Raw genomic sequence first — 16,643 nt, 5'->3', positions numbered from 1 at the left:
CCTTCTGGCGTCCTCTTTATCCGTGCAATTATTCGTGCTCCACGGCTATTTCTATGCAGAGCGGTATCAAGCAGGTCAGGCTTGGTTTGAAAAAAAAAAAAATCTCATCAGTCACAAGGAAAATTCCTTGGTGCAGTGGAAAATACCTGATCGGATGATTTATTACGACCGCATCAGCTATTTTTACTATTCCACCCGAGGTGCTCGTAACCGACCGCAGAACCCCGAGGGGAAGGCAGAGCAGCGAGGCGCTCTCACCTCGCGCACAGCTCAGTGCCTGCGCGGCCCGGCTGCCCCCTCCGCTTTCAGCCGGCTGCAGCAGAGTATTCGAGGTATGGGGGCCCAGAGAATGCAGCTTCAATGACATCGCCGTAGTAATACAATAAATAGGCAGCCCCAAGCGACCAGCTGCAGAAAGACAGGCTGCGAAAGGTGGAGAGCCAGCTGCAAGGTGCAGGAGCCACAGCTTTCAGCCACCAACGTCAAGCACGTCTGATTTATTTAAGCCAAACTTTCACGTAAATGTCTGCATTTCGGACAGAATTCAGTAGCTCCACACCGTTTTTTTCATATAAACTCTTGTTTTTAATTTAGTGCATTAAAGAAAAAGCACAAACAGTTGATTAGCAGCTGCAGCTAGCAATAAAACGAAATTCTAGCAGCGTTCAGAACAACATCGCTCAGCAATAAGAGGCCAGCAATTCCTTACACACAAAACTGGCTTGGCCTAAGCCTAAATTCAAAAAAATATTGGGCGCGCTAAAGGTCAGGTCCAACAACCAAAATTCCTGAGGGGCTGGGGGGGCTTTGCAAAGGGCTGCAGGTCCAAGTGCCGTACCAGAGGCAAAGCAGCACCACTTCCACGGGCCTGAGCAGCTCCTACACAGCGCTGCTGCACCTGGGGCCGGCTTTCACACTCACCTCCAGGGGCTCACACAACGTGCTGGACGCACAGTAACGCGCTGGGTCAGCAAAGCCCCTTTTGCCTTAGCTGAGGCATCTTTCAACTATCACAGCTCACCCAAAAAATGATGCAAGAGTCCAATTAATACTTTTTTATATTGAGTACAACCAAGCCCACAGGCTCCGTTCCCTAACGTATTTGGGCTATATTCCCCTAGTTTCCAGTTCCCCCCGCGGACAGTGAACATTCAGATTTCCACAGCGTTCATTTTAATGGTAACTGTCTTCAAGCACTTCAACCCGAAAGTACTATAAAAAGGCTTTGGAAAAGGCTAGAAAACACGGAATTTAATCACAACTCACATAGCCAAAAGGGGAAGGAAAAAAAAAAAAGAAAGCTATGAAGTCTGTTTTTTTAAGAAACAAAATAAAATGTTTCTACTGATCTATTATGAACTGCACAGGAAATACTCTGCTACACCAAAAGATGAGAAATGAAGGGAGAAGGCTGTAAGTCTTATATGAGAAGGCTGCCAGTTTTATCGGTCAGAGCTGGTCAGTCAAAGCAAGGGACACCGTACAGCTCTACATGAGGATGCTTCAGTACCCGCTCTATTCCCCCAGCCTGCAGGAGTCACCTCGGCAGGACAGTGGATCTGTGATCTCCGAAACATTACGTGCTCACCATGCACCCAATTATCAACCCACCAGGGTTGATACCCACCACTCCACGTCCTTGGAGAAGCGGTACGTAAAGCAGTGAGGAACAAACCACAAACACGGAATAAAAGAAGCAAAAAGAGAATCCATCAAACTGTGCACGCTGGATGTAAAAACGCCTCCGGGGAGATGTGATTAACCCAAGCGGGCTCTTTACACGAGCTGCACATCACGCTGCCCACAGCTTGCCATCGCAGCTCCACATCGGAATTACAAAGAATTTAGGACTTTAAAAAAAGACGAACTTCCAGGAGTCAAATTGTGCTCCAAGACTAAAACAGTGGCAGCATTTGTCAGCGGCCAGGCAAAAGACTCCTCCGACCACAGGGAGAGCAAAGTGCTCATTTTGTTCTAAGGAGGACAAGCACGGTTCCAAGGAAAATGCCAGAAATCTTCAGCTTAGGGTCGAGGCAGAGAATGGTGGGGTTTGTTCTGTTGTAAAGGAAACATTTTGCTCCCTGCGCTTTCTCCCCATGCAGGACCCACTGCTGGTAGCAGCAAAGTTCTCACTGAGCGCTCTGCTGCAGCCAAGCCCAACAAAAGCCAACAATAAACGGAGAATTGATGTGCAAAGGGACATCTGGCTCCGGGGCTGGGGACAGAAGGGCGATTCAGCGCAGGAGGAGGGGACGGCCCCACAGCTGCCCAGGCGAGGACCGCTCGTCCCCTCCGTGGCACGCCGCCTCCAGCCCCAGCCGGGTCAGCAGCCCCCCTGTGTTTTTACACGAGCAGCCGTTCGCAGAGATTCTGCAAAATATCCGTAAAAGCGCCGCCTGCCTCATCCGACAAGACGGATAAATAGTGTAGAACAACTCTCCCCCGCTCTGCATATGCTGCTGATCAAAATTGCCAAGTTATCCCAACATTGCCTCGAGAACAAAAGCTGACTATTTGCTGCGTGCGGAGTGAACAGCTCCTGACTGCTCTGAGCTTAAACCCCGCTGCCTGTCCCCGGAGGAACCCCTCGGGAACCAGCAGCTCCTCTCAGCCCGCGGGCACAGACCTCCCCTGGCCACACAGGGCACGCCGGATGGCGCTGGGTGAGCTCCTTGCCCCGGGTACCCAACGGTGCTCCGCTCTGCAACAGGAGCCATGCAGCGCTCGGGCACAGCTCCCTGCTGCACAAGGTCCCGACACGACTAAATTCCTGCAAAAGGAGAATTTCTACCTATTTCTAATCCTGCAAAAGCAGAATTTCTACCCAGCAGACACAAAGAAATGGGAGTAAGAACTTGTCGCTTCAGGTGTCCTAAATTTTGTCTGTATTTCTGCCTTGTTTTAAAGACAAGGGTTCTCAGTTTTCGCCTCGCTCAGAAATGGCATGCATCAGGCTTTGCTGGTGATGCAAAAGACGAGTGACACAATCTCTATGCAGCCAAGAAAAGGGGAAATAAATGACCATGCCAGGGCAATGTTACAGCTGCAGCTGACAGGTGAGGACTGCTGAAGAATCGTTTGAGGACGAAACTTTGAAATGAACTATTTTTGCTTATAATAGCCCACAAGTTGGATTTGACATCTCCCGTTTCAAAAAGACGACTGTTCTGGGGCCGTAAGCCAACTGCCATCTCTCTTTGGAAGCGACAAAACACCCACAGAGGTGAACGGGTATCGCTCAGAACCACAACATCAGGTCCAGTGAAACCGCACAGAACAGAAACCAGAGAGAAACTTGCCCCTGGGACACACACACATCTCAAACTTAAATGACTACCCCTCTAGTTTGGACTCCTATTATTTACGTACTTAAAACTTCAGCCTGTCATCTTAAACTCTTCCCAGAATTAAGCACAAATCCTCTATATTATACACATGCAATCAGCTTTCTGGCCTGAACTGCCTCCTGCCTCCAGGAGGTTATCCCTGTGCTCTAAGTGACCTCTCAGTCACCTTTTCACTCTTTTCCTCTGGTTTTCATCGTACTGCATGCACGTGGCAGAAATCAGCCGAGCCAAAACACTTGCACAATGGCTGCGGAGTGTTTCTGGTAAAGCTGCAGATGTTCTTTCAACTAGCTATATTTGAAAAAAAGGAGAATATTGTGTTGCCATTGAAGCAAACTAATTTCTACTTACTGTTCCATGGTAGTTCCTGTACATCGGCATTTTTAGGATCTTTGTCAAGTAGTCTTCCAGCTGTTTCTGCAATTCAAACATCGAAGCATTAGGCGGGATGCAGGAATTTTCGAGAAAAAAAGAATCCAACTGTCTGGCATCAGGAAGCTATCGGGAAATCAGACCCACTTTTCAACTTGAATAGATAAATAAATGCATTACCGTGTGCTCACTGAAGACTAGGGCTCAGCAGCATAAACAACTTGATTACAGGTTGTTTATTGTTCGCAGACACGGGCTTGTACCTTCCACCAGCTGACCTGCTGCTTTGCACTGCAATTTCTGAGGTCAATTTTCTCGACTGAGCCCAAGTTTCAGAGCAATTTTGAACACAAAAACAGTCCCTGGTGTTTCTGGCCCACAGGGGTTAGCTTCATGGGAAAACACAGCCTCGGCTGCAACTGAGAGCACTTATTTAACCAAATGGGGTGAGGTGGGGAGCACGGAGACCGCGCTGCCCTGTTCCTGGGCCACCGGGTGCTGGACAACCTGCCCTCCCCATCCCAGGGGAGAAGAGGAGAAACTGTCACAGGAGAGAGACCTTGTGGGAGCTGGATAAAGAAGAAATTATGCTGCATAGGCCTGGGAAGCCGGGCAGAGTCCTGTGGGGCATGAAACCAACCAGAAGGAAACACCACCGGGGTTTCCGTGCTTCGCAGCACCGGCATCACAGCACGCGACCTTCCCAGGCGTGCCGCAGCAGTGTGCGTGCCCTTGGTGAAAGGGAAAAGCAAGATTAAAAATAAAAAATGAAAAAGAGAATCTAGAAAACCTTTTTCTTCCTCTTTTCAACCAGCGTCTCTCTCCTAAAACTTCCTGCCCAGCAGCGATGCCAGCGCACAGGGAGGGTTATCTGCGCGGCGCAGCCACGAGACAAAACCTCTCGGGGCTGGCGACGGCAGTGGCAGAAAGCCCAGGGGGGAGCCGCCAGCAGGAAGGGGAACGATAAGCACAGGGTGAAGGAGCGCATTTCTGCAGGCTCGCTTCTGCAAACAGCGAAGCTGCAGTGAGGAGGTAGGAAGATATCCACCCTCTTCACAGAGGGGCCCATCTGTTAACATCTGATGGAGTTACATGGAACACGTGTGCCTCGGCTAAAATTACCCATTTCGGCATTGAGAGCCTGATCGTCATCTCCTCTTTCAGAGGGGGACGGGACTGAAATCACTCGGATTTTGATGGTGGAGGGGCTGCCTCCATCATGCAACCTGATTCTGCGAGCTGCCCCTTCTATCTTTAAATTGGAGCAGGTGGGAGCAGGGGAACCAGCGCTCTGGGCATCGTCGTTTTCCTCAGCTGTGGAGGAGCTTTTGCCCGCGTTAACCCTGGGAGCATCCTCCTCCTCTTGGCACGGAGGAGGATTTGGGGTCAAAGCCGGACTTGCCAAGGCCTAAGTTTGTCAAGCGAAAGTCTTCAATGGTAATAAAAGTGTTTTTATTGGGTAGCGGGTGCTTACCCTCCGGCTGGAGAAGTGCTCCTCGCGCACCGTGCTCTCCGCCGTGTGCGGCAGGCTCGGCATCTGCCTCGGCTCTCCCCTTTTGATGGATTGTCGTCTCACCGTGTGGCTGGAAGGAAGAACAAACCCCAGCGTCGAGTCTAAGTGCTGTAAGGGCACGCACCCCTCAGTACACAACCCTTCCTGTGCAAAGCTTTTATTTTTCCCAGACAACTCTCAAAAAACGAAGAGTTGAGTGGTCAAGAAAGCAAAAAAAGGAAGCGTGGTTTCGCCAAAGAAGTCAGTGTGCTCCAAGTGGCCCACAAATGAAAACATAACACAGAAAAATCAGTTTGATTTTTCAGGGTCCTCTTTTGCCCTGCTAAGTAAAGGGAACCTAAACTCTCTTTTTAGCACATGGCATGCCCACAGCCCACAACCCCTCATAGTTTTAGCTTTCCCTACCTCCTCTCCCCACATTTCCCTGCAGCAGGGGGCTCTTGCTGACCCACACCTCTCCCCACAGCTCCCCTTATGACTCCCTGAGCGCCAGGGTCAGCCCATGCAGGGCTGACCCCCCCATGCTGGGGACCCTCCGTGCCTCCTGTGCCCATCCCAAACCAGCAGCAAGCCACATCCTGCCAACAATCTCCACCAGCATTAACACAACCCTTCCTCAGTTTCAAGGAAAATTCAGCTCAAAAGCCAATGAGCTGGAGCCCAAATCGTCAAAAGATGCTCGCCCCACGAGGTTATGGCTGCTAACCACGAACTTCTGCACTCTCCCCCTCACAGCAGAGCAAATGGGATGCATGAAGCCACACCAGTATCCTGCTGGGAGAAAGAAAATCACATCTTCCCAAAGCCGCCAGGCTTCGCACTCACCTCCTGGTAGGGATGGGGATGCGCACGAAGGCTTTGTACCGCAGCAGCTCCCTGTGAAACTCCTGGAAGTGCTTGAACTTCCTTTTCACCTGCCATGTGAACTCTCCGTGGGTCAGCTCGATGGTGTACACGTTCGGGCTTGGCACCTGCGTGGGCGAACAACGCAATTAAGTCCTCCTCCTGCAGCTGCCTGTCTGAAGAGCCCTCGTTATGTTTTAGTTAAGGATCACTGTGTCTCACCACTTGTTAGGTTTTAAATCAGACAGGAAACCTTCCCTCCTGAGTGAGCGCACACAGAAGTTAAGCTACAAACAGCATGTCTGTATAGGCCGTGGAAATGCTTCCAGAAAAGCCTTTCGGTTAAGTTCTGACCTTCTTCGTGGAAGTGAAGCGCTCCACCTCCAACACGCGCACCCGCACAGGGCATCCCGTGAGGTACGTCTGCGTGCCCGGCTCCTTGAATCCGCAGGTGTGGTAGATGGCGGAGAAGGGGATGCAGGCTGGAAGGAGCACAGAGCGTTAGCACAGCGCCCCGACGCACGGCAGCCCATGGCCAGCGCCGCGGAGACGCTCCGTTACCAAACCCACGCGGACGGGAACTCACCGGCACCTTTTGGGTCATTCAGCACCTCCGAGTCGACCTCCTCCCCCTCGAAGTGGAGCTCCCGGGTGTCCAGGCTCTCGATGATGTTGCTCATGTCTGCGGCGATCCTCTTCAGCGCTGAAGTAGCTGCATGGCTTTCGGGCCTCAGGGACATCTCAGAGCGCCACGAGCCGGAGCCACGGGGGGCTGGGGAGGAGGAAGGCGCAGGGCTGTCAGTGCCACCCCGATCATGGCACTGCGTCCACCCGAACCCTCCTCGTCTTACCCACCCATTGCACACCCCAAGACCCACAGCCAAAAAGCAAAGGCATCTTCAGGCTACCAAAGAATATTTCCTCCAGTGCCAGTGACCACTGCCTACAGACTTGGACACTTCTATTTTAAATGAAAAAACCCACGATATTTCCCGTTCCCACTACAGAAACCTGCAGGGGGTGGTTGGGGGTTACAAGTACTTTCCCACGCTGACTTCAGACTGAAAGCGAGGAATTTCCAGCACCAAGTCGCCTGCTGGCTTCAGCCATCTCTAAGAACAGAGGCGCACGGGGAGAAGCACAAACCACGGTCACGTCTGGCCACATCCCAGACCCAATTCCCGCAACGCTGCACGGAGGGGAAGCTCACTCAGAAAATCAGCAGGCATTTTTGTCAAGTGTTGTCCTCCTGCGATTGAGCTAGCGATACAAACTCCTCACGTTAGTCAGATTCCTCTATCCCTAGGCACCTTACGTGCTCTCCCCTGGCATCTTTGTGTCTCGCGCTCTCTGACAGCTTCATCATCTCAGGAGGCTCAACAGCCTGCATGAAGCACGTCCACTAACACTGGTGACAGCTTTCTGCGCTTGTGAGTATTTGCAAAGCAGCTTCCTCCTCCTCCTCCTCCTCCTCCTCCTCCTGCAGGCTCTGCAGCCGGCCTTGGAGCTGCGGACCCGACTGCTGGTCCCTGCACGTGGCCAAGCTCCAGCTCCTGGGCACCCGAGTGACAAAAAGTCCCCTTGGACTTTGCTCCGCTCAGCAATAAATGTCGCAGCCTGACAGCGGTGCTGAAAATATACGGATGGGACAGAGGGGCAACGCTTTACAGAAGCCGGTACGAGGGCACTCATTTATACACGGGAAAGTTCTTGTTGTGTGAAAGAACTATTAAAAAAAAAAATTGCAATACTTCTGATGTTAAACTCTGCAAAGCGCACCATGCAATTATTATTGAATGAGTTCCGTAGAAAGGGCTGGTATGCTGTAATTTGGAAATAATATAACAGCTCAGTAATTCACATATTTAGCTGCTTTTGAGAGAACATCCTTCGTTTTCTCTTGAAACAAGTATGTAATTTCATTACTACACAAGGCTGATACCACATAAGCCCAAAACCACGCTAAAATCAGCTAAAATCGGCAAGGCAACGCCAGCCTGCCCACAGGCTCGAACCCAGCCAGGCCGTGCTGCAGGGACTCACGAGGTGCAGGCGCTCGTCCCGCAGGCTGCGGGGCCGTGCCTAGCCGCAGGGCGAGGGGACATCGGGCAGCGTCTTGCTTTGCATCTCTTCCACCTGCATTTACCTTTGGAAATGGATCGTATTTGATATTATTATCACGAAAAGAATTTGCTTGAAGGCAGCTTAATGCATGCTCCCGAGGAGGAGACCACCCCAAGCACTTCGTGGGTGCTGTGCCCACGTGGCCGGGCGCGCGCCCTCCCTCCCCGCCGTGCCAGGCACGGCCGGGCTCCTCTCGCCACATTAATTGACCCACTGAGTTAATGGGTAAACAATTAACCAGCGCGTGAAGTGGCTATTTGCTAAAGACCACAGCAGGGCCGCATAACTTAAGGATTTTTATTATTCCCTTTCTTTTTTTTTTTTTTTAATTAAGCTGTTTTCGCAGCTGGTCAGATAAGCCCTGGGTTAGAGCAGAGTCCAAGCGCAGCTGGAGCTGAGTCAGCCCCAGCAGCAAGGCTCTCCCATGGTGATCACAGCCAGGTTACGGGCTCGAGAGGAAAAATGCCGCTTGCCTACAGCCCAGCCAAAAATCCAGGAGCAGGGGCAGCGGCACAGGGCACCCCCGGGCGGGGAGGGCAGCACGGGAACGGTGCCAAGCACTGGGTCCTGCAGAGCTGCCCTCCGGGCTGCAGCAACCAGCGCCGTCTGTCCCGCGCTGCTGATGCCCTGGAGAAGCCACATCTATAAAATGTGCCGATGTTGCCAGCTTTTAGGTTGCAATCGTACGAAGGGCGCAGAGGGAGAACCCAAAGAATAGCGGCAAATTGCAGAAGGGTGGAGAAATAGGATGAGACGCCCTGGAAACAAGGGCTACACGCTTGTGTTTGGCTGCCGCCATCTGGGATAGGAAACGGGCAGCACTTCGTTAGGGAAAAAAAAGGGGTAACCGAAGGGAGCCCGGGGGTGTCAGGGGGTCAGGAACCATCAGTGTGACGCAGCAGACGAGGGGCAGGCCAAGAGGCACTGCCTGGCAGCCAGCAGGGAGGTACGGTGCCGGATTAGAGCACTTGACCTGTGCGACATCAGTGTCGGGATCGGGACTTTACCCAAGAAGGAAAAGACCTTGGAAAAAACATGCCAGCAGGCTGCAGACGTGCAGCAGGCTGCTGTCAGCAGGACAGATGGGGCAGAGACTGGTACGGAGCAGCACTGACCGGGGACCTCGCAGCATCCCCGCAGCCAGAAGGCTGCAGCACAAAGCTGGGGGAGCGAAGGGGAAAACCCAGAGCAAACAGTCAGGGGTGAGGGAAAGCTCCGGGGAGAATGAGCCAGCAAGGGAACAACAGGGAGATGGCCCCAAACTTCCCTTCAACCAGTGAAATGCAGGCACTGGAGACGTGACCGCACCAGGAATCAAGGCTTCAGCTAGAGGAAAACTGACTGTAAAATAAAAATCAGCTATGGTAACCCCCGATGCTCTGTCAATATGTTGCAAACCCCAAGCTACGCGCTGTCAGTCCTGCTATTCTGCAGGCCTGAGGTCTCGTTTTGTTATTTGCCATCTTATTTTTTAACTGGTTTATTACCTAGGGGTTCATAGATAATCTCAGCCTTCCCTAAAGACACAGTGTCATTCTGCTTGGTGCACAGGAGAGCAAAAGCCAGGCCTTAAATGCGTGGAAACTGGGAGACAAAGTATATTTTAGTATATTTTTGCATATTTAGCATATATTAGTAAATATTCACAAATTGTTCTGTGCTTTGAAGGCACTCCAGTCCTGATGTGAAGATGTGTGCACCTGGTAACAGCACAGACGACCAAAAATTCGGTCAGCCCGAGCGTATTCTCTTAAAACTGTGGCAGATCTGCCACAAGCTCAACCGCTGCCCCGTAAGGAGCACCACGCAGACCTAGGAAACCCAGCGAGGCCTCGCTTGGGAAGGAGAAAGCCCGTGCAGCAAAACCAGGCGTCCCCTGTTGATGCCCCCCAGGCCTCGATGCTCTCCATCACCTCCCGTCCCCGCGGCGAGAAGCGCTCTGGTCCCGCTGGCTGCCCTCCTCCCGGTTCTCACGCCACCCTCCCGGCACGGCGACCTCCTGGCAAGGGCTAAGAGCGACCTCCGCTCCCACACTTGGCTCTGTCCCGCCGGCAGCAGGACCCACGCGAGCCTCCCTGTGCACGACTGCAAAACGGATGGGTTCGGGCTGAAACAGGGCACCGAAATGGGGAAAACGACTCGAGCCTTGGGTTTCCTGCCGCTGCTGCTGCTGCCGCCAGGAGCCCGGGTGCCATGCGGGCACCGAGAGCCCAGGCTGGGTGCCAAGGAAATCCTATGCACCGTGCCCTCAACAGTTCCTGCCTGGCGGTGAAAGGTTTTCCATGTAAATATTTCCCAATTTCTCACATTTTAAGCCTAAAATTAGCTTTAATGGAAGAAATACCGCCAGGAGGAGCCAGGCTGACCCGCAGCCCCGGCACAGCCCCAGCACCCCGGCACCACCCCGTCCCGCTGGTTCCTTCGCTTCTGTCCCAGTCCCTCGGCAGGTGCCAGACCCCGGCCTCGGGGTCCCTCCAGCACCGGCCACTGGGCTCACACAAACAAGCCCCGAACAGGAGCTAAAGCATTGCTGCCAGCCCGGGAAGATCTCCTGGAGCCGGAGGAGGACTCGACAAGGGATCTGGATCAACAGCAAGCAGCGTGTTCGGGCATGGTCCCAACCTACGCCGCTTATCTCCGGCTCATTCCTGATAAAACCCCAAATATTTCCAAACACTGCTTCCAAACCAATTCCTCTCGGAAAGCCAAGCCCCTGCGTTTACCAGCAGTCCCTCTGGAGGCAGGAGCCAGCCAGCGTTTCCCGTTCAACGCCTGCAGCGCAGCCGTCTGCCTGCGAGTTATTGATCTCCGCCGGCCTTCTCCGCGAGGGTTTCTGCCAAGCCCCGAGCCTGCCCGAGGGAACCGCCGGGTGACGGGGACCCACGCGTCCGGCAGCACGGGGGGACGCCTGGAGCACCCGTCAGGAGCACGGGCACCTGTGTAAATCCCCGCTGCCCGGGCTGCACCGTGGCTGAGAGCCCCGAGCTGCCTCCTGCAGCACCCGTCCCGTCCCGTGGCGCGTGTGCCGGGGGAAAGGCAACAGGAGAGCAGGGGGAGGCCAAGGGCAGCGGTGAGGTAAGGCAGTGGCCATCCCCGGGGTGACTAACCCTCTGCCACGGTCCCAAAACCCCTCTGCGCTGCGGTTTTCCCCACGCCCAGGACCAGCCTAAGCGTCCGGCCCTTCCCAAGGACTCGTTTTATTTGCTTTGCTGCACGGCGACATGAAAGGGAGACGGCGGCACTCGCGGAGGAGCAGCGGCTGCTGAGCTCACTCTGATGCACTGCGCGATCCGCCCCGCGTACCCCAGCCCCAAACCCGCAGCGAGTTTCGCAACCCCTGGTCTCACCACTGGGGCCACACCCAGGCTTTGAGTCCCACCGGGCCAACTTTTGCTGGTGGTGACGGGGACGGGTGTCCTGTGCCCTGGCCGGGGGCTCCCACCCAGCCCCAGCTCGGGCAGCGCCACCTCTGCGGGAAGCCGGCCACCAGGTGTGCCCCATCCCGTGGGGCCCGTCCCCAATACGATCACAGCACCCCAAGCCCAGCAGCACGGTGTTGGGGCGAGGGGAAGGAGCAGGGCTCCTTCCCGGGGCGGCCAGGCTGGGAGAAAAGGGGGCGAAGCAAAAATACCTGCTTCAGAGCATGGAGCCGGGAGGGCAAAGGATGCAGCGCCTGAGAGCGCTGGCAGACGCGCGGCTCTTGGCACGAGGAAGGGACCGTAACAGCTTTATAACAACCCTGAAGCCGAGGAGCTTGCCAGGGCGACAGCATCGTGCAAGGGACTCTCGGAGTGACAATAAGCAGAGGTGAGGACAGCTGCAGCCGGGATGGTGAGCATTTCTGCCGCCCCGATATATATAGCTGAGCACGTCATGCGCGTGCAGGACATACTTTCATTACCTAAACGTATACATCCCCGCGGCTGACGTCCCAGGCAGCTCTCACGGCTATTCTGGTTGCCTCCTTGCCCAGCAACCACCACCTGCCAGACCGCGTTTCCACGGGGAATTTCGGGGGCTCGGAGCTGGCCCCCCCATCCCCGGGCAGGCTCAGGTCACCGCTGATAAATGCGAGCACGTACAGCCCTTCGCGTAGCTCCTCCCGGGCCAAACGCGGCAGCCTGCGCTTGGGGCTCGGTGCAAGGCAGTCCCTGCGCCCTAGCTGTGGTTTCTGTGCGGGGGGACGCGGTGGGATCTGTCGGCCACCGCTCCGGCTGCACCGCCAGGGGTTCTGCTCATCCCCACGTCTCCATTAAGCAGGCACCTTTTTTTTTTCCTCACGCTGCTGTTGAAAATCGCACACAAAAGTATACGGAGGTGCTAATTTGGGAGGGGTTTTTGACCCTTCCAGTGACTTGCCCGAAGTAACGAGAGGTTTCCGCGGGCACCACGGCACCGAGCAGCACAAGGTGCCACCAGCAGCGGCACGGCACGCGGGGCATTTTGGAGCAAAGCTTCTAAAGAAGCTGCAGGCACCGCGACTAACAGATCCGACAGCGAGCTGAGGTCCCCAGCCTCGGTGACTTTCACTCATCACCCCTGAAGCTACGGCGCTCAGCAGCCTCAGCTCCCACCGCCAGGCCGAGGCCACCCAGTGCCACGTGCCCAGGCAGCCCACACGCTGAGGAGGCCGCGGATGGAGGCGCTCCCGCTCCCGGTTTGCGTTTCCCAAGCAGCTGCTTGCCGAAAGCCACGGGCAGCAGCGAGCACCGGCACGGGGAGACGTCAGCGCTCGGCCTCCCTTCCCCAGCCACACGTCTCCTACCGTGCATCAACAGCTTCATGGGCAGACCTGGGCTCATGCTAACGCCTCCCAAGATCGGCATTTCCCCTCTCCCTGGACAGCTAAAACAAATATTTGAGAACTTGGAGTTCACGAGGAGAAGACGGTTGGCGGGGAAAGCCCAAGAGGGAGCCGGAAGAGACAGCGAGCTGAGCCCCGAGGGCAGGGGCCGCATCCGGACTTCGCAGGGGGCTTCGCAAAGCAACGCTTCCCTGGGAGACGTCCGGCACCCCACAGGATGGTACCAGCACGCAGGACACAGGGCCCTCGAGGTACTTGCCGATCAGTACCTGTTGAACTGCGATCAGAAACAGGCGAAGTCAACAGCAGACTGCTCCGCACAAAGACGCGACTTGCAGAAGCAGAACAGCAGGAACGGAATAGCTCTCCTCTGTTTCTCGCTGAAATACAACTAAACATCTGCAAATTTATGCAAAGCAGCTCATTTACACGTATCGACAGCCCTGACAGCTTCCTTAGAATGAAATAGGAGCAAAAAATTCCTCCCCCGAGACGGAGCAGCAGCGCGCTGAGGGCCAGGCACCGGGAGATGCTGCCGATGCCCGAGCTCCCACTGAGCCCCGGCTCGTCCCTGTCCCGTCCCCTGCCCCAGCACCCCCAGCCTGAGCTGCCCCAGGCCTTCATCCCTTGGTGGAGCAGGACAGAGCTGCTCCAAACCATCCCGGGGGATGTCGGAGCACCGAGGTTACGACGCAGGAGCTCAGCCCCGCGCAGCTCAGCCCGAGCTGGGCAGCACAGTGAGCCGCGGGTTCAGCGCTATTTTTCCTCGGGTTTTTCCTCACTGCCTCCCCGAGCAGCAGTGCTTCAAAAGGTTGCTGCAGACATTTGCATTCCTCCTGCACACAAAACAGGCTGTTTGGCAGAAAGATAGAGCAATAGGGTTTTTTTTTTGGGGGGGGGTGAAAAAAAAAACCAAGCCCAGCAGGCCTCAGACAGCAGCTCCTATCTCGCTGGTTCTTTGTGCCAGGGAACAAAATGGCTCGCTTGCCATAACTGCTGCCAAAACGCCGTGGGATCAGGTCTAACCACAGAAATTTAAGAGGCACCGTGACTCATCCGCTGCTCTGCGCTGGTGAGGCTTACAGCTGGGTGGGACCCCTGCAAAAAGTCAGTTTGCAGGAAACTTCTGTCATGGAAAAACACACTTCAGAACATCTCGTTGGGACTACAGAAATAGACACTTAGAAAAGGAGGAATGAGACCAAAATATCCTGTCTGAAAAGCCTACGCGATGCCTGCTCGCCAGATCGCTTCCACAGCCCTTCGGCTGCACCAGGGGTGAACACTGGGCTCACCGGGAGAGCTGGGCAGCGGCGGGCGCCTCGGGCTGCACCCAGGAAATACCAAGCTGCACGTCCTGCGTGCCGAAGTGCCAAGCACATCCTGTGAGCGCATTTTACTTGAATAAAGAGACAGTGCACGCCCCAACTATCCATTTATTTTACCTTTCTGTGCCATGCTCAAAGCTTGTGTAAAGAGAACTTAAAAAAATAAAAAATAAAAGACAGCAGCGAGGCTGCCTTTAGCCAGTCAGCGCGGTGACAACCCACTGCCACGGCCAGCTCGCCCCAAGTTACCGGCAGCAGGCAGTTAATCCCTGCCGCTGGTTTAATTTTCCCACGGGCACCCCTGGAGGCTGCCACCCAGCATCAGCCCGGCGCACGCTGAACCACGCCGGCGCTGCGAGGTGCAGCTGCTTCGCCAGGAGATGCGGCTGCCGCTGCGTGCCCGCGAGAGGGTTTGTCCTGGCTGGGGGGAACAGTCAGAAGCGAGCTTTTCCAACTAAAAAGCCATCTGCCCATCTCACCAGGCAGACCTCCGGGAAGCGGCCCCGTGCCGAGTCACTCCTGCGTGCCCGCGACCCACGCGGCCGGAGGCACGGGAAGCCTCGGGACACGCCAGCGGTACGAGAAGCGCCGAGAAGCAAGCTCCTGCAGCACGGGGTAGGCAGGAACAACAACTGGATGTGAATCATCCACTTGCATGGACTTGGACAGAGAGCGTCACGGCGCCGACCTGGGGGATCTTGTCTGCCTGACGCTGCCTTCTGTGCCCCCGCACCGCGAGGCTCGGCCGGGAGAAGAGCGGTGCCGCTGTGCCCTGTGTCCCCCCCAGGCAGGACCCCCCGGGGGCAGCATCGGTCCCAGGGGTGCCCGGGGAAAGCTCCAGCAGCAGACTGGTCCCATTTCACCCAAAAAGCCCCCACCTCACTTCGCACTGGCGGAAGTAAAAAGATAAGTCAGGAATCGGGCCCCCTCGCAGCTGGCGCGGGGAAAACGCAGCCAAGGAAATCACATCTCGGTTTGTGTTCCACCGCCAGAGGTGCAAACAGGGAGAGTAGCTCCCTGCTCCAGGAATATTCACTGCTGTCAGCACCACGCAAACAGGCCTCCACGCCCAAGGAAAAAGCCTCTTTCTGTTGGGTAAACCTGCAGATAGCAAGGAGGATTTTCGTCTTCTCCAGCTCCCTGCTCCGCACCTCCTCTCGCAGACGCTTTCCGTACCAAGCCCCAGCTTGCTCAGGGTGGGACACGGAGGGTCGGACGCCCTTCTCTTCGGCGAACTGCCCGCCCCAGCTCTGTTCACATCTCCTTTTTATTGCATACTTTCTCCCTAGATAGTCAGCTCCTTATGGCTGTGGACAATTTCTTATTTTATCCACACCTCCTCTGCCAAAAAGAAGGGAAGGAGGAGGCGGAAGAGACGCCACTCTTACACAAGGATAACTAAAGCAAACCGGCTACCTTGCTGTCAGATCCTAGCAGAGGAACGCACAGTTTTATTTGCTGGAGCTCGACAGGGTCAGCGCTGTGTCCCCGGAGCACAAAGGGAGGGCTCTGCAGGAGAACGGCTGCAGGAAGGCGATCAGGCGGAGAGCAGCGAGGTGTGAACGCCGCACGTGCCCAACGTGGCTCCATGCAGCCACGGGACGTGCGCCTGGGAGATGCTGCCGGGTCTGCCAGGTTGTGACCTGCAATGTTCCCATCCAGCCCCACTCTTCGACATATTTTCTTGGCAATAAAGCCAGCACACGACTCGATAACCACCCCAAGATAGCAATCTTATCTTGATATTAAACACCTGCACCCCTTTCCGGCAGCAAACCCTGGCTGCACGCTGTGTTTTCACGCTGGATGGGCACGGCACGCTTGGTGTCGCAGCAGCAGCAGGTCCTTGGCTTAATGACTCCCTCTCCTCCTGGCCCCTTTTTTAGGGAGTCCCTCCCGTCGTGGGAGCACCAGCCACCAGGCAGCTTCCCCCACGCCTGCCCCGTTCCGTTAACCCCCAGCCCGTGCTGTTTATCTGCTCCGGCAGCCTGGGAGCGCTGAACGCCACCACGGCGCACGGGCACCAGCGGCGGGGCTGAGCGAAGGGCTCGGGGCGGTGGTGGCACTGCACGGTGCCGACCCCAACGATTAGGTATCTCCTGCTATTATCGTGTGGAAACAGAAAGCTCTGAATCCTGAAGGCGCAAATATATATATATATAAAACACAATTTATGTTCTGCAAACCCATGCTTTTACCTCCTCCACGCCCCCCTGGGAGGCAGGGGCTGGGCACGTGTCCCCTACCACGAGGGCATCGGCTGCCTCCCACCACCCTGGACAACCTGTGTCGAGTGGGTGGGAGACACACGC

At 55.4% G+C, this 16,643-nt stretch overlaps 1 protein-coding gene across 5 annotated transcripts in view; it reads right to left on the bottom strand.

Moving 5' to 3' along the window:
• PLD1 (phospholipase D1) overlaps positions 1-16,643 on the bottom strand; it is a 64,308-nt gene that overhangs the window by 35,077 nt on the left and 12,588 nt on the right. For all 5 annotated transcript variants that reach the window (XM_083848848.1, XM_083848851.1, XM_083848849.1 and 2 more), the window contains 5 exons: positions 6,662-6,847; positions 6,430-6,557; positions 6,058-6,203; positions 5,194-5,302; positions 3,699-3,764 (listed from right to left, as the gene is read on the bottom strand). In XM_083848848.1, the coding sequence (XP_083704974.1) occupies positions 3,699-3,764; positions 5,194-5,302; positions 6,058-6,203; positions 6,430-6,557; positions 6,662-6,815 (603 nt within the window). In that variant the 5' untranslated portion in view covers positions 6,816-6,847. The remainder of the gene's footprint in view (positions 1-3,698; positions 3,765-5,193; positions 5,303-6,057; positions 6,204-6,429; positions 6,558-6,661; positions 6,848-16,643) is intronic.

The sequence above is a fragment of the Anser anser genome (assembly GCF_964211835.1).
Source record: "Anser anser genome assembly, chromosome: 9".
NCBI lineage: Eukaryota > Metazoa > Chordata > Aves > Anseriformes > Anatidae > Anser > Anser anser.
The sequence above is the reverse complement of the archived record's forward strand: the minus strand, read 5'-3'. Positions and strand labels throughout refer to the sequence as shown.